Consider the following 18261-nt stretch of genomic DNA (forward strand, 5'->3'; position numbering starts at 1 on the left):
CTTTGATGACATGACGGATATGACTCAGTCACCCTCACAGTGAGGACAGCATGTAACAGGACAGGGAGCAAGTGAAATGGACAGAGGGATATGGGGAGGTAGAGGCGGAGATGCATAGAGAGAAGGAGATCGAGTGGGAGGTTGAAGAGAAGTGGAGAGAGTTGGGAGAAGTGGGAGGCAGAGGGAGGGTATACTTCAGATTGGACAACATGGATCTAATGCATAATTCATTCACTCTGAAAATTCTTTGAGGTTTTCTTTTTTTTTTTTGGACAATTTTATATTCACTCAGTCCACTGGGTTTCAGCACTTTCTGCCCGAAATACCTCTGCCTTTTCCACATTATAATATTACTGCATTCCTGGCCCGGACCTTGGTTTTTTCTGTTTGATGTTTTATGGCGCTTTGGTGACCAAAACTTTTTGCCTTGGTCTGGGGTTGCCATTGGTTACCTCTGATCAGCATGCATCTGTTGGTAGAATAATTAATATCTCTTTGGGGAGCCTTTCCTTCAGTGCTCTTCCTGTGACTGGTGTGTGTATTGATTTGGTTGGTGGGAGAATTTCTCCTGGGAGCTAATAAAAATAATTACAAAAAGATCATCAAAGGCCTGGCCTTCTGTTGCACACATGAATAAATATGCGACAAAGATAACAGAAAAGACCAGTTCTAGGTGTGTGGTCAGTGGTAATGCAGGAGAATGAGTTGTAGTTAAGCAGCTTTTTATCTCGGATTTAAAGGACAAATGTTACCCATCTTATCTTGTTTAACCTATATGTTTTGCAGTTATATTTCAATGCTAACGTCACATATTGGTTGAAACACTATAGCGGGAGAAAAGCGGGTGCTCAAATACTGCACATTTCTTGGATAACAGCACAGCGAAATTGCATCCATTTCAGTGAAGCTGACATAAGTAGACGGGAAGAAAAAAGGCAGAAAAGAATCAGCTTCTGGTTCAGTAATCCCTCTCTGATTTCATTCCCTGTCTGTGTGCTTGTTTGTTTGTTCTGTGGTTCCTACTTTTTTCCAAAAGTGGATGACTGCACAGCAGTGGTGAAAAGTAATGGCGGTATTATTGCAGACAGGGGGAAACACAGCATTTTGATTGGAGCGTGTGCCCTGAGACCCAGTGAAGTGCACTCGCCTCAGCTCAGAGAGCACTTGATTGCACAGCACCAATGATCACATTAAAAGGGCAACAGAAAGCCCATTTACCGTAAAGAGAGTGGGAAAAGGGGCCCAATAGGAAGCTGAAAATTGACTTTCGCTCCTGTGAGGAGTTAGGTCTGATGGCTCAACAGTGGGAATGTATATAAAGTTTTTTAATTTGATATTTTTGGACAGTGCACATTCAGGGACATTCATGGAAGCCACATGAGGGCTGTAGTAGATACACTCGCTTAAGCTTGTGCAAATATTTTCTTTGCACTTTTCAAAGTGAAACTGCTCACAAGGTTTATGTGTTGAAGTTTTCCAGTATTGAGATTAATGGGTCATTTTCAAACCATATTCCACAGCATATGGATGTGCTTTTAACCTCTACACCTGACTCAGGAAGGACACTGACCAGTCACGTCTGGCCTTCTGTGCACCCAGCTTAGCTTTTTTTGGCAGTGAAAGGACAATTGTAGAGGCATCTGCTGTGTTCATTTCCACAGGAAAGAGGAGACCAGATGGAGACTCAAGGTTTAAGTGATTAGAAAGCAGTAGATTGGAATACAAATTGGATTCAAAGAAATTAGACTGATAGAAATCGAATAGAGTCACTGCAGTTTAGTCATGTCCATTGGCCTTAGCGGAAAGCCACTGCACGATTTGTGGATTATTGGGGAAGCAGATGCTCCAATGAGATAAGAATAAATGTGCGTTTGACACTGGATCTGAGGGAGAAGGGGGCCTACATGTCTGTCCTTTATCTTGCCCTCCATTTATCAATGTCACAGTGTTAATTACTGCTTAATCTATTAAGTCACTTATTGCCAGAATACAAACTTGCTCTTTGCCCTCACTGTGACAGGAAAATTGGCTGCTGGCTAGGTTATTGTTCCCTACTTTTGGTGAAAAAGATAGCAAGAAAAATACCTTAGATTTTTGTTCCAAACACCAGCTATACTTCTTCAGTTTTCCACATAATACCAATGAGATTAGATCATGGACTCTGGGGACAGAATATTACCTACCCCTCTACTACAGATCGCTGTCTGTGGCACCAGTTAGTGCAAGACACCAGGCCTGATCACTAATCAATGACAGGGAAATAGAGGGAATTAGCCCAAATTAGGAAGAAGAGAGAACAGACTGCCTCCTGTTCAGGGGTCAATATGTCCCTATCTGATCCCTGATTCCTGACATTTTGTGGACTAGTGCACATTTCCAGACTAAATCTGTGTGTTTTGTGTGTGTTTGTGTGCACATATGCACACAAATCCACCACACTTGGTCTTTGAAGTGGATTTTATGCTGACCAGCAGGTTTCTGCTGGCTCGTGTCCCTTTGCCTGTAGACTCATGAGGAGAAAAGACCTTGGTACAGCCTGTCCTGGTTTCCCCTGGGAGGTTGAAGTGTAACGGGTGGTGGGATGTGCAAAACCCAGCCAAACAAAGAGCTGAAACCACCGCTGTTATACTTGCATCCTGTGTTCAAATGACCCCTTACATAAGCACAAAGGCCTATGTGGTATACTGCACTTCTGTGCAGCAGGCATCATTCTATTACCCCACTGTACTGCCCCCAGGGAAGGGCACAATCATCAACTCTGCTCAATCACATGCACACCTGCAACAGCTCATTTTAAGACAAAGAGCTGAGCTCGTAACTTAAGGCAACACTGAGTGGTTAACATTTAGCTGTCAACTGAAGCAGAGTTATTGATGAGGTATTGAATGGTTCAAAAGAAAAAAGGGTTGTTGGAAAACTGTGCCTCATTCCCCATTCCCTTTGCTGTGTCTTTGATTGCTGGATCAGACTGTTTGATTGTTGCATGGTTCCCATGGCTTCCTTGATATAAGAGTGTGTGCGTGCGTTTGTGTGGCCTACAGCCTCTTATCACCATGGGTAAGACCTGGTCACAGACACACTGCGCACTCTGACTCGGGGAGCATTATCTTAACTGCCAGGCTCCAAAAGCTTACCCACTGTAAGCTCTAATGAAAAGGAGTGGGCCAAGGTTTTCAACCACAGGGGATTAGCATTTGACATTAGTCTGGACCCCAACATTCATATTCACATCACATGCCTGCTTTTTGCATAGTGAACTCCCACTTTTCCTGACTTTTTCTGAAAACCAAATATAGAGGGCAGATAAACAGCATAATGTGGGTCTATGTGTGTAATTCTAATGTAAGCTAACTGTATGCCTTCATTCACTGTTTGCCTGTAAGTTCCATTACTCTCAAGCTCTTGCATGGGCTGAGAAGAGCAGATAGAAATTTTTTTGACTAACCTGTTATGGTTATTAAAAGCTTTAATAGGCTTTTCTTACAAGCTTCCATCCCAAGTCAGATATATAAAGGCACTTACCTCTGCTATTTGGGTCCAGGCAGCAAGAAAAATAGCAAAAACAACTGCTTTTGTCACCTGGTTTTTGAACAATGTGAATCAAAATTGGGGGGGTTTAAATGTGGATACATGTAGCCAGATTAGCTGTTTTGGGTGGGTTTTTTGTATATACCTATTGCTGTTGAGTTGAATTGTAGCTTGATGGTTTTAGATGTCGCTTAGTGAGTAGTAACTGCATTTGTAAATTATGTATAGGCTGCCAAATCAACTCAGCAGAACACAGGGGATCGCAGTGGATATTGGATCATTACACAGAAAGTAGAAGTTCTGTTGTCCTTCTTTTCCAGTATATATTAACTTGAGTTTACTTTTTATTTGAAAAAGTGGATTACCAGAGTTTCTTTTCCTAGTTGTTACTATTTGTTTCTTTTTTATGGGATACTCAACATTGAATTATATATGTCCATCAATTTTCTTAATCGCTTTTCCAATCCAAGGTCACATGGGCACTGGAGCTTATCCCAGCTGTCAGGAGCAAGAGGCAGAATGCATTCTTGACAGGTCGCCAGTCAACATAAATGGCCAGAGCATGGAAGCAGACAATCATTCACGAGACATTCACACTTACAGACAAAATCCCCAGTTAACCTATTATGCATTTCTTTTGACTGTGGGAGGTAAAAGGCAGTAGGTACCCAGTGGGCACTGGGTAAAAACCCCACACATAAAGGCCACAGCTGACCAGTGGGTTCACCCTGGACCCCTTTGCTGAGAAACAACACTGTTTATATGTGCTTTCACTGTGCCACCTGTTTATATGTTTTTCTTCTTTAAGAGTAAAAGTTGTCAATTGATACCTTGGAGACCGCTTCAGAGCCACACCTCATAGCTTTTGCTCTGGGCAGAGGTCGGTCTTCCCGACCCAGACAACTTATTTATTGTGTTGCTATGAGTTGTGTTTATTAATTAAAACCCCATATTCCCACTATTTTTCTATTGTTTGTTATGAAAGAGGTTCTTAACTTTATAAAGCTTATATAATAACATCACTGAACATAAAACATCCTTTTTTTTCCTCAGGATCCCGTCTGCGCCAGGAGGACTCCCCACCCCGGATTGTGGAGCATCCCTCTGACCTGATCGTATCCAAAGGGGAGCCCGCCACTCTCAACTGTAAAGCAGAGGGGCGGCCAACCCCGACAGTGGAGTGGTACAAGGATGGAGAGCGGGTGGAAACAGACAAAGATGACCCACGTTCCCACCGTATGCTGCTTCCCACCGGCTCGCTTTTCTTCCTTCGCATCGTTCATGGACGGCGGAGCAAACCAGATGAGGGAGCCTATGTCTGCGTGGCCCGGAACTACCTGGGAGAAGCTGTGAGCCGCAATGCATCTTTGGAAGTAGCATGTAAGTCAAGAGTCTCTTCTCCTCTTTGCTGGAGTTCAAAATGATTCTGCTCACATTATGTAATTTATAAGGACAGATAAAGAGAAATCCTGATCTCACTGCTTACTGATGGAAAGACTGGATTTGCATTCAGCACATTCAGAATACATTTTTGATCTAATCAAGCGTTGAAACATCGTCTCTACTGTAGGTACTTAAAGTAAACAAGTCAACAATTTCTGGCACTATTTTTAGTTAATTTCATTTTTCTTCTCCATTTACAAACAATACTAATTTCCTGCTGGTCTAAAAGAGCCACTTAAACCCTATTACGACCTCACATTGTGGAATATTGGTCGGAGTTTTGGATAATGAGTTTTTTCTTCCATGCACTTGATAAATGTGATCCAAGCCCAAGGGATATATATTGATGTTGTGTGTATGGGTTGGAGTATGTACGTAAAGCTGCTGGGAGGCTTTATGATGGGAACATGATGGCATGGCTGACATGGCTCTCTCGCAGGTGAGTGGGGGTCGAATGACAAGCACAGTTTGTGATGGACATGTAGCACAGGCCTTCTGAAGTCTGTTGGTGAATGGTGACAGGCATAACCTGAGCTGTGTATCGAATTACCTTTGAAGATGAGCCTACCCCCCAGCAGTCTCAGGATGGGCTTCCTATACAGCCACTCCCAGGCACCTCAAAATGCCCATAAGGTGGAGGGGAAAGTCCCTATGTCCTTATGTTGTGGAAGAGGAGAATTCTTATCATGAAAGTGACAAACTTTAGACAGTCTCTCAAAATGTTGAGCTGGACTCCTTAGACAACATAAAACAAGCAAAAATTGGAAATCAAATGTTTTAGATTTATAGACAAAAGAGAGCAGGAACAACATCCTCTGCCTGTAATTGTATTTCTGAGGTGATGACAGTAAAATTCATAGTTAGTTTTTGATCCTTAGGAAATGGGTTGGAGGGGGTTGGTCTCTGCTTCTGATCCACTGCCCTGCCTTCCCGAGGGCCTTCCAGTGGCCCCCAGGTGCTAACTGTGTGACAGCAGCTTGATCTATCGATTGCTGTAAGAGGCCTCTCCCACTCTAAATGAAAATTCATGAAAAATTGATGAACCCTCTCGATTATTTTATTTTTTTCCTTCTAACACGGTTTCTTAGCCTTTCTTCTTCAGTATTCTCTCTCTCTCTCTCTTTCTCATGGTCTCGCTCTCTCTCTTTCTCATGTAATATGGACTGAGGAGCAGAGGGGGTTGAATAGAGGCATTGACTACTTGAATGGCTTAAAGGTGAAGGGTGAGGGGTCACTAGGGCAGGAGGGAAGAGCAGAGCTAGGTGAAGAAATATGTATAGCGCACATCTGATGGGTATTAACAGTGATGCCAGGTTTGAGAGTAGGGTTCAGCATACAAGCAACAAACAAGTGTACAGAACTGGACATGTTTGTGTAGCTCCATACACTATACAAGGTATAACAAAAGAATGGTGTAAAGTAATCTATACAATACACCATCATAAGACAACACTGCTGGCTAAAAAAACAAATACACTGAATTTTTCACTCAGTACTTTGAGGTCTTTACTTTTTAAATTACAGTGAAGACTTCTAATTGGAGTTTGGTTTATTTTAGCTCTGCTGTAAAAACCTTAACAAGGACCAATTATGAAAACGTGAAATAAGCTGAACACTTGAGTATTCATTATAATGACAGCATACTGGCCGGAGCCTGTATGAGGCATAGCAGTTTGAGAATGATGGCAATGGTGGCCTGACAAAGATGGAGTGTGGGTGCAGGAAAAGGCTCTGTTTGACAGTCATTCACTGTGCTACTTGATTACAGTGTGATGGTGCACAAATGTGACTTTCTGTTAAAGTAGGGTAATTTTGATTTAAATTATTTTAATAGTAGGAGATCAAAGCCCTCAGAGGCATGTTGAAGAAAATGGAAAAGGTGAGGAGAAGGAAAAAGATGTTTAAATATTCAGGTAATGTGTTATATGGAGACATTAATTATTTGTTTCAATTTTAATAATACTGTAGGTAATCCTGAGCATCTTGAGGAAGAATTTCCTGAAGCTGATTGGCAGCATTTCTTTCTGAGCTAATCAAGTATCTGGCTTAAGGTACCAAAATGGTCCGAAACAGTGCAGAGCTCCAGAGTCTTTTGCTATTGTACTTTTGTCATTTGTCTTTTAAATATAGACTATTTTTGGTCTTTTAAATGTGATTAGATGACCAAATAATTATGTTCCTTTCCAGTAAACTTTAGGTATTTGTTGACATCTACAAAGTGATGATTAGAAATTTAACCTCCATGATAAAAAAAAAAGGGCCCATTTTGCAGCGTATTTCCTCTGTGTGTTTCATTTTTACTGAGATAAGGGTATCATAGAGCCTGAAGAAGACGGAGGGGCACTTTGCGGCACGCTCCATGCCTGGTCTGTTTTGGGCCCTGGGCTTTCTCAGTTTTCTTTCACAGCCAGGTCTTCAGGGGACTGCGGGGGCAGAAGGGGGGGCGATGTGCTAAATCCCTCTGCATTCGCTTTACAGCAGTGATTAGCTTTATCAGGTCCTGACATCCGTCCAGTGATTGTAAAGCCAAAGCTAATCTCACAAGAAAAAGTCTTAAATCTATATCCATGTTGAACTGGATTTGTGTTTATGATATGTCTTGTAACCCCCCCAATCCTCCCCCATCCCCTGCCTCGATCTCCCCCTCCATTGTATTGAACGCACCTTTGCCCCCCTTCCATTCACGAGTGGTTGAACAGGACCCTGGTGAGATAATTGAATTGCAGTTCTGAAACAGATTGAACTCTGTGTCCACTGAACAGAGTGGCGCTGCTGCATGCCAGGCATCAAGCTGGGCCGGACTCACCACTCTCTCTTTTAGAGGAGGAAATGTGGAGTGAAGAGGCAAAGGGGGAAGAGCCCTCCAAGAGGTGCCAATGCATTATTAATGTGGGCCCGAGTGGGCAGGGGCACTTGTGCCTTTACTGGGCTTAGGTCTGCAACCTTGTCTCCTTTAAGTGTTGGATGTTGAGCACAAATAGATGGACAAGAACATGGACTGCTTTGTGTTATCTAGCTCCATGGTGCATGTGCAGAGTGTGGGGATAATGCCCAGACATCACTCTGCTGCATTTGGGAGAGATTTCATTATAGCTGTTGTTCACTGTCCTGTACTTCAGAAGATAAGAGAACTTGTAAATGTGTTGCCTAGAGGGTATCGGAGCAGCCTGCCTTGTAATCTTACTCCTCTTCAAAACTGACTCCAGGCCAGCAATATGGGATATACTGCATATAAGAGAATGTGCCCCTTTTCTCTTTTCAGGATAAACTAGGTCAATGAGCAGGTTCATAAATCATTGTGAAGCCTGTGTCAGAAATGCAAGCTGCAGCCATCGCTGCTGCATAAATTGCTAGCACTGCGAGTATCTGTGTATATGTAAGTGTGACAAGGCACACCTGGGGCAATAGGATTCCAAGGAAAACGTTAACTAGCCCAATCTTTTCAGGTGCTTGACGCAAACTACATCCACCTGAAACTAGCACATATCACTTTTAATTGAGTGCCAACTGTGATATAGGCCCTCTGACATGTCTACTTGTGTATTAACTGTATGTAATCGTCAGGGGAAAGGCACCACATATAAATGAAGACAAAAAAAATGAGTTTTAGATGTATACCTTTGCAGCTTTGTTCGGTTTTAACCTTTAAAAATGCAAATGACACTGAAATGAAACAGATGTCTTGGGTTGGTTCTAAATGCCGCTTGGAATGGGATTGGATGACTTTTAAAAAGGTCCTTTGATATCATCTAATGTACCACTTCTGCAATTAAGTGAATCGTTAGGTAGCAGTTGGTACTCGTACAACAAGGTAATTAGCAGGAAAATTGAGTTGGGAAAGGTGCGAGTGTTGAAGAGAGGAGGAGGGTTACCAAGCTGTTGCTGTTGTGTCCAGCATGAGGGGGGGAGCTAATAAAGGGATGGGCCAAAAGGAGCAAGCCAGGTGGGGAGTCAGGATGAGCTGCACTGCTGAGCTCATCTGGACTCATTATTCCAGTTCAGAAATGAGAAAACGGGGTGACAAGTGCACACAAACAACAGACACTCACGCACTTACACACGCGTGTTCACAAACACCTGCCCTCGTGCTTGTATAAACCCCGGTAGACTGAGGTTTAATCTGTGCGGGAATCCTTGAGAAATAATGAAGGGTAATGAAGAAAACAGCAACAGCGCAACCATTACAGCGCATTAATGATGCATGATATAGTTAGGAAATACAACACAGTCTCAGAAACTCTCATTTGTAAGTGTAATATCTAAGTGTTTTATTCATACCACACATCTTGACGTGTCTGTTTCTTTATGTTCTTAGATGTGTAAAACACAAATTTCCGGGTCCATCTAAAACAGTTGGTCTGGTTTTTCAATAACTTGCTCAATAAATAAAAGATCAGTTGCTCACACAGATAAAATAAACATAAATCTGCTGCTCACACCACACCAAAGTATTTTCTAGTTTATTACATTTTCATATAAAAAAAGTAAAAAATAATTTAAAAAACCTTCCTGCTGGAGCTCACTGTTGTCTGAGCTGAAACAAGCAGCGATGTGATGGAGGAAAAGCAAAAAGCATACATGCAGAAAAAGTGGGAATGTTGTCCTGTGATAAGAGGGATGGGGAGAGAGGGCAAGCGTGTGAAACATATCTTCTCCTGATAGTGTTAGAGAGGAAAAAATCCCTGATTAAATGTGTCAGCTGGAGTTTGCTGACCTCTGTAGAGATCTTCCTGTCTATTCATATGCACACACACACACACACACACACATATTCAAATGCACGGCTATAGTGTTTTCCAGCCATATACAGCGTCACGCAGCTTGATTGTATCACCTTTATCAGTCACAGATGGTCACAGTAAATGAGGAGCTCCTACAGATGCCTAACTCCTGTGCTAACTCCTGTGCCATGCTTGGAAAGAGGCCGGGCTGCAGAAATGGAACAGAAATTTGGAAAGTCTCACAGGAAGATAAATCATAGGGATACACTACGGTCACTAACATCCTCACTGTCTCTCTCTCATACACGCACACGTACACATCCTGAGACTGCACTTTTACTTTCCTCAGCGGGCTTTGTGTCCCAGCTCTGACCTCGCCAGCTCCACCTAGGGAAATAGATTACCTTTAGATGAAGCGACAGCAGTACTCTAGAAGGGAAATACGGTGCACATACATTGTGGCTGAATCACGACAACAGTAATGTAGAGGTGTGACAAAAGCTGCAGACAAAGATGGAAAATGTGGTGAGTAGGTGGCGAAGAGATCGAGTACTTAGATCCAAGTTTGGGATGACCTTTGACCATCTTTCTCAGCCCATTATCAGTCTTTTTGTCTCCTTTTCTTTCAAACTTCACCTCTCTACTTATACCATTATGTCACCTTTGAGTGTACAAACTGGATTAAGTAAGTGCGTGGCGCTCGGTCAAGGATGCCATGGCCCGTCACAGGAGGAGTGAGCCATCAAGCAAAGAGTGCTGAACCAGCCGCTTCTCACGCCCATTAGTGGCCAGCAAGATGAAGCACCAGTCGCACCAGGTTTTGTTGTGTTTCTTTTATATACCCCGCTCTCGCTTCTTCACACTCTCCCTCTTTCTCCCTTCATAGTGACACTTTTATTGATGGCCTCTCCGCTCTGACAATGCAGGTCTATTGCTTTGTCTCTTCTCCCTGCCTGCCTGTGTTTTGCCTCATCCTCTTTGCTCCACAATGTCTCTCATCACCCATGCTACATACCCCGGATGCTCACTCACCAGAAAAAAAAGTTAAAAAAGAACCTTTGCATTAACATAGAGTGTATAAATTTTACAAATCTGACAGCACTGTAGAAAGAGAGCCCTTTCAGACAGGTATCAGACAGTTTCACATGTAGACTGAGCTCTAAATTATTGAAACATGTCTGCAGGCTGATTATTGATTAACTTTAAAACACAGACTGGGTGACAAGATCTTGCTTTCTTCACTGTATTGGTCTTTGATTTCTGTTGTCATTTTTTTAAGTGATGGTTCAGGTTTATTTGAATTGTGTACATTTTGCAAATTGTTATATTTAGCATTAAAACAATAAACCCTTATCACCGTATTAATCTAGTCTTCAGTGTCTATCTGTTAATAACACATGAAGTTTCCAATTTTAAGTCTATTTTAATTTGTTGCACAGGTGTGCCATTTACCAGATTTGGATTAATATGTGTGACACCACTCTATTTTCTGGCAAGTGGGCGAAAGGACAAGTGAGTGATAATAATATTAATCAAAAATGTGACCCTGAGTTAAATCCCTGTAGACCACTGCATTTTGAGGGTGGCTTGCCATTGCGTCCAGCCGGGATTGGATCCTCTGACCCCTGAAAACCCCTTTGCCCTCTCCTATCCACCCCAGATCTCTGTCATACCATAATTCCTTAACCTAGCGCTCCCTTCCGATGAATATGTCCCTGTCGTAACTGACCTCCCCCACCCACCTTCCCTTCTCTCTAAGACCCTCTGAGGCTGCCAGAGATGGTAATCCATCATGCGGAGCCAGGGAGGAGGTGACAGGATGAAGGGCTGAAGTTCAGTCACTAGCTGTTGTGGGTTTGAATCAAATGTTACCGAAATTGATTCAGGCTCTGGTGTGTGAAGTGCCGTGTTTGTTCTGTGTTCAAGTTCCTGGTTCAAATGTCCATTATTCCTTATACTTTCCTACACACCCTTAAAAAACACATTTATTCACATGCATGCATGCCATCACCAAACGCTGCAGGGTGCACAATGCTCTTGTGAAAGGGTCAGGACTCAGCCAGGTCCATATTTCAGTGTGTGTATTTTGGGCTGCATATGTCACACTGCACACTGGTGTTCTGATGGATATGTCCTGTTAAATACTGTTGTGCACACAAAAGTACACAGGTACATTTACACAAGTACATAAGCAAACTTAAAAATGCTTAAGGTAAATGGCTTTTGTGGCTGTTTTTCTTGTTGTTCAAACATTAAGGACATTCCCTCCATAAAGTAGCCCTTGGGGAATGTAGGAGATGCAGCAGTTCAGCTTCATTACATTCTTAACTGAACTGTGGGAGAAAGAAGCGAACCGGGGAAGGAAGGAGGAGAAAACACATACTGCAAACTGACCATAAGAAGCACAGTATTCATAGTATATTGCTTTTCTAGCCTTGTGGTTTTTAGGGGGAAAAACAATCACCAGTGGAATATTCTTCATTATTAATTCATATGTTTATGCAGTTATTTGTTCTCTTTTTTGCACTGAGCTTTGTTTGCCCCTGCATCACGCTCGTTATTGAGGATCCGGATGTGTTATGACTGTGATTTTTTTTCCATGGCGTAGACAGATAATGTGTTTCACTTGGATTACGTTTGCTGTAAGGGACACCTAGAGCCCTCAACAGCTGCAGACCAGCGTTGAAACCTAATCATCCAGTCTCTGCTGTCTCCATCTCTTTCCTTCTCTTTCCCTCTCTCTGTGCTATCTTTCCCTTTTTCCACTCCCTCCCTCGCTCACTTCCTTTCCTGCTGTTTGAAACTGATACTATAAGTATTTTAGTCACTTTCAAAAGTGAGGGGAGACAAGATCAAATGTTTGAGAGGACTTTCTAAAACAGCTGTGGTTCCTTTCCACTTTGCAGCTTGGCCCCTACATGATTGTGCTGCTCCGTCCATTGCACGCCAGCAAAGGAAGTTACATAGATGCTGTGTGTGTTTTGAAGGTGACCTTGTGTGTTCCAGAGCTAATAGCTTCCCATTTTGATGTGGATTGGGTGCTAACTGCTGCCTGTGCCTGTTAGACTGCTCTGGGATCCGTCCCAGACTTGGCCAAGGTGCGGATGAGTCACAAAAATGTGATCCGTTCACTCAGCCACCAATGCACCACAGTAAGCTGCCCATCTACTCCAGTGAGAAATAAATGTCAAAGGTTTTGCGCTTCAGGGACAGACACTTCGTTTAACAGGGGAAAACTATCTTGCTCATTTATATGTAACGCAGTATGACCAGGTGCAGTGAAATGACATCACATGGTGAATGAGACTGGGAGCTGTGGTATGTGTGGCCACCTGCTTCTGCAGCTGCGAGGATGATTAGCAGCTAGCCAGGCTGATTATTAACCGGCCAGACACTGATCCAGCCAAACGGACAGACAGACAGACAGACCGGGACACTGACAGACGTTGCACATTGCCAGATATGAGCCTGCATATTTGCTGGCACGGTGGAGACCACTCACCAGACAGACTTGCCCAGACCACTTCAGTACTAGCATGGCCAAAGGCCAGCTGAATAGAAATCAGAACTCTCTATTCAAATGCTAAGCAGAATCTTATCTCAGTGCCTCTTGCTGCTGGCCCCTGTGCTCTACACTGTACAGGGCAAAGTTATTAGCGAACATGCAGGTGCCGAATGTGTTTGTCTCTGTTTCACTGCGTCTGTGTGTGTGTGTGTGTGTGTGTGTGTGTGTGTGTGTTCAAATGGTTGGACGGTTAGTTGTCTTTTCTTTTTGCTTCCTGATTTAGTAAAAAATGTGGAAAATAAATCATGTCATGTCATACTGGTGGTGTGTTTCGAATGAATCTTGTTAGTGTAACAGTCTAAATTTAATAATACCACACGCAACAGCACCCGCCACCCAGTAAGGATGAAATGAAGGCAGTGAATCATCTGAAGTGTTGCTATGATTGCAGGGATTTGTCTGGGATCTACCAAGATCCTCTTATTCCACAGGAAATGAAATCTAATGACACTAAGTGATCACCAAAGGGTGTGTGTCTAACTGATGAGCACGCTCATTTGACTCCACCGATCTTTAGAAGCCATTAGTGTTCTCCTGTTTCACGCACAAATTAGACCTCCACACACAAAGGCACACAGGAACAACGGTACATAGCTGTTTCTCATACACAAGGCAAGGTTTGTAAAGGCACATATGCACTAGCACACACATGCCTGTGCCCACACACTGTAACAGACTCCAAATTCCCCCTTTGTTGTCCAACTGGCACAGTCAACATTTGCCCATTTGAGCCCTAAATTGCACAGTAAGGGAAAAATGAACCCCAAGACACAGCGTTGTAATGGAGCTGAAAAGAACAGCTTAATTGGCCAACATAAGCCATGCCCAGGCATTAACTGTGAAATTTACATGTTAGCTGTGCTGCCATCTTTCTTTTAAAGGTCCCTGTGGTGTTTCTGAGCAACAGACACATGAATTGCAACTCTGACACTTCATGAATATCGATCTAGGCTTCTGTTGCTGTAGGGGCAGGCTATGGAAAACAATATTATTCAAAACATGCTGAGTGGGATACATCTGCAATTAGTCGGTTGATAATTTATGCAGCTAATGTGTTATTAGTTTAATTGCCTGTTTTTGGCAATTTACTTATCCCCCCTTACACAAAACTGCACAAAAAAAAAAATCCTAAATGGCAAAAATTAGCTCTGATTTAAAAATATCGTTCGCTTGTTGTTCTCATTTTTAAATTATAAAACATTAGTTTAAAAATGGGGCAAACTGCTCTTCTTATCAGGTTCTCTGACTCGAAGCAGAAGGGAGCTGTCCACATAATTTAGTTCCATTCATAGCAGTTAAGGGGTTGATAGGCCCGTTGTACCTTTGGGTCCAGATAGGCTGACCTTTGGCCAGGTCTGGATGTGACCTCCCATTGATTGACCATCATCTGACCTCATGGCTTGAAAACAGAGCTGCATTCAGGTCCATTTGGCAGTCTGGAGAGCATCTCTAGCATACACTGCTAATACAGTTATGCTAGTGTTATTGGGAGATGTATGAAAGGAGAAATAGCTCAAGAAGGCAGGGTTATTCCTGTGTCAGAGGAGGAAGAGCTCAGATAATTTAATTATAGATTAAGGGATATGAGGATCTGTCAGCTTTTTCATTCTTATAGTACGCCCTACTCAAGTTCTGTTATTAGTGGTATAATCTCAAAAGTAGAATTGTTATTACCAGCTCTATGGCTGACTGGGCTCATGTAGGTATTATGATGTTCTTTAGTAAGTTTTATTTACCCCACAAAGACATTTTGTGAAACGAAACCTAAACAAGTGATTTGCATTTGCTATGGGCTATACTGGATTTCGTTATCTTTCCCTCAGCATCTTGCAGCTCTTCAACCCACACCCCTCCTCCGGTTCTCCCTTATCCCTTAAATTGATGCTCACTCTGCTCTGAAGCCAAAATGCTGATCGCGTTCCCCTTCTTGCTATCACAAACCAAATAGCGACCTTGTGATTGACTGCTAACAAAATTAGCAGAACTTCTCATAAACCTTAATTAGTAATTTGACTCGATAAAGCATGCTGATGAAGGCAGGAGACAGCCATGTAATTGAGAAGAGAAAAAAAGAGGAGGGGTATACTGTATCATTCATGTATCACTCAATAGTGCCAAATGGGGTGTTGACTGTCATAAATGTTCTCAGACCCTAAATTTTCACCAATGTGCCACACCCCCCCCCACCTTACAAGAGCATCTCACCTCTTCTCACTGTTTCCATGTGCCAAGACACGACACCCTCAGTCGCCTATCTCTGTCTCTCTTTTCTCGCACGCAGCAGGGGGATGGTTGGCCCAAGAATGTGGCATCATTAACTTACTTGAGTGGCAGACGTTAGACGTGCAGAGGGCTGTCCTGTCCCACCCCCCTGCTGGGTGTCCCTCAACCCCCATCACTCCTTCCTGTCATCCTTCATTTCTGCATTTCTTGATTCCTCACCCCCCGAAAAAAAGCCATCCACAGATTTCGTAAACTTGGTGCTCCGTCAACCGTAGATGAGTGGACGCATTAAGCCATGCATTTATAATTTCAGCATGATGGGCGTGCCACATGATTATTTATGGGGTTTTTTAAAATACAATTTTAATACAATTTTGCTATATATGAATGTCAATTTTGATATTCCGCCTATTGTGACTAGCTGTTTTAAAGTGTGACAAGTCCACAATCCCTCAGTGTATGGAGTTTTTGTTGTTGCCACCAGTGCGGCACGTGCTGCTGAGCTCCTTGTGGCGCAATGCCCTGTGTCATTAATCACAAGGCCCATGCTGCCTGGAGCCCTGACAACTCACAACCTGGTGGCCTACCACCTCCCCTCATCTATACTGTGAAGGCTGCACCATTATCAGCTCACAGGATGAAGGTGCCACACTAATGACAGCTGTTGGTGGTAATATGAACCAGCCCCATTTTTCAATTGAAACTCCTCATTCATGTATCCCCCACCAGGCTTTTTGGTTTTCACTTGTCTCGGGTTCACAAGTTTTGAAGCACCAGGGCAAAGGTCAGTGGATTTTCCCTGTCACCACAGCAACTCTCAACACCATCAGATGTCAAGAGAGTTGGTCGACCATAACGGAGCCAGGCAGAGAGCGCTGCTCAGCCAGCCACTTCCTTCTGGAGAGCAGAGGAGGCAGGACAGAAGGGGAGAGAACATCTTTTGTTAAGCATACACTCTCCCTCTCTCTTGGCTTCAGTCAGGGGTGTTGGGGGTTGTCATAGATGGGTATTTAGGCTTTTATGGGTGGAGTGTTAAAGGCTTGTTGGGGTCCAAGTCAGGCTTGTACTGTGGGGTGTGGGGGCTCAGAGCAGTGCTGTGGTCTAGTTGTGTCATGACCATGAAGCTGAGCTGTCACTTGCGTCTAATTGGCTTAGATCAGCCCACGAGTGGCTCAAAGCTCACTGACCCACCCTCTGTCTTTCACTGTCTCCCTCTCGCTCTACTCTCTCATTAGCTATTTTCCTTCTGCCGACCCAAAACAATGGTCTCCACATGGTTCTTACCATCATTCTGCTTGGTCCAAAAGTTCTCTATTGTTCCAGAAGGCCTGGCACTTTCTGTGTGTCCAGTTATGTCTTATTATAAGGAAGAATCCTTGTGATGAGCAAGTTACTAGAATGATGGGGAACGATATAAAGGCTTGATCTAATCTTGATTTGAGACCTCATTGATCTGGAAGCTGGGGTCATCACAAGGTCAACATAAGGAATGATGATAATATTGTTCATCTTTAGGGAATAGGCCTATCATAGCACTTGTACATGCCATTAACTCTCAAATCTGTCCCAACAACAACTTATCTCTAACAGGTTCATCCTGAAAATACTACTGAGTATTCTGTCTGCCTTTCTGAAGCCTGTCAGAGTGGGGGTTCTTTCTTGGGTACTTGGATTTACTATGTGTTACAATGGTTCAGGCAATGACCCTGCGGTGTGCATCCCTGATGATGTTCTAATTGGATGGAGTGACCTTTCTACACTGTAATTTTGAAGCGTCCTTGGTCTTTGGGGGTGGAAACAGATTAAAAAGCAGCAGGAGCGGGATGATTGATGTGTGCTGTGGGTGGTATGGTTGTGGATGGACAGTGGCAGGTAGTGCGACAGTAACATATGAGTCCACAGCTGTTGAACGAGGGTGTCCAGACTGATACATGGGAGGTGGCTACACCCAGCCTGACTGATTGCTGCCTTTTGGTACATCAGCATTTTCTAATGGCCGCAAAGTCTACATCTTTGATTGAAGGTTGGTTGTTGTGTTTGCTTATTCGTCTGTGGTGTCTCATTTCATGCAGCACCTTTATAATTTTTAATGTGAGGGATTTTTTTGTACTTATTTTGAAGATCAACACGGTGAATAATATTCTAAAGGGTGGAAGTGGTTAAAACCTTGCACATGACTGACATGAACCGGTTGCTTGAATGAACTGCATTTTTTTTCCTTCATTGTAAGAAGTCAGAGAAGCATGTCCGAATGTTGAAGGAGGAAAAATGTAAGCATTGCTTGGGAAAAGTCAAATGTGGCAATGAGAAAAAATCAGCACGTACAGTACCTATAAACATAAATATTTGTAATCAAAAGGAGTATGTTTATCCTTGAATTTTGTGTGTGTTTTTGTGTGTGTGTGAATATGACATTTACTCTGCTTTTCTTTGTAGCCAGAATGAAGTGAAGTGTGGTGAATGGGGTTGTTTTGGTGCATTGACTGGTGGATCCTATTTTAACAGCGTGTGAAGCTGGAACTAATTCCTGCATATTTATTTGGCCTGGTCTTAGCAAACTAAGCACTTACCCTACTTGAAATTCTACACAGTACTAACAGGGGCAGACTGTAGGTGATAGCAAAACAGCTTTATAGTGCCTTCGGAAGACTGAGCAGAAACACTTGGAAACCTCAGAATGTAGAAATCATAGAAGTATTTAATAGAACATTTTAAAATTTGCTTTTCCAGCTTTTAATTAGTTTATGTCATTTAGTCCCCAACCTACTCTGAATGCTATGC

General features: G+C 43.0%; 1 protein-coding gene across 12 annotated transcripts in view; it reads left to right on the plus strand.

Moving 5' to 3' along the window:
* Positions 1 to 18261, plus strand: part of robo2 (roundabout, axon guidance receptor, homolog 2 (Drosophila)) — a 258827-nt gene that overhangs the window by 113495 nt on the left and 127071 nt on the right. For all 12 annotated transcript variants that reach the window (XM_005748124.1, XM_005748122.2, XM_005748121.2 and 9 more), the window contains one exon: positions 4582 to 4908. In XM_005748124.1, the coding sequence (XP_005748181.1) occupies positions 4582 to 4908 (327 nt within the window). The remainder of the gene's footprint in view (positions 1 to 4581; positions 4909 to 18261) is intronic.

This window comes from Pundamilia nyererei, unplaced genomic scaffold (assembly GCF_000239375.1).
Source record: "Pundamilia nyererei isolate P.nyererei 1_Seehausen unplaced genomic scaffold, PunNye1.0 scaffold00214, whole genome shotgun sequence".
Classification (NCBI taxonomy): domain Eukaryota; kingdom Metazoa; phylum Chordata; class Actinopteri; order Cichliformes; family Cichlidae; genus Pundamilia; species Pundamilia nyererei.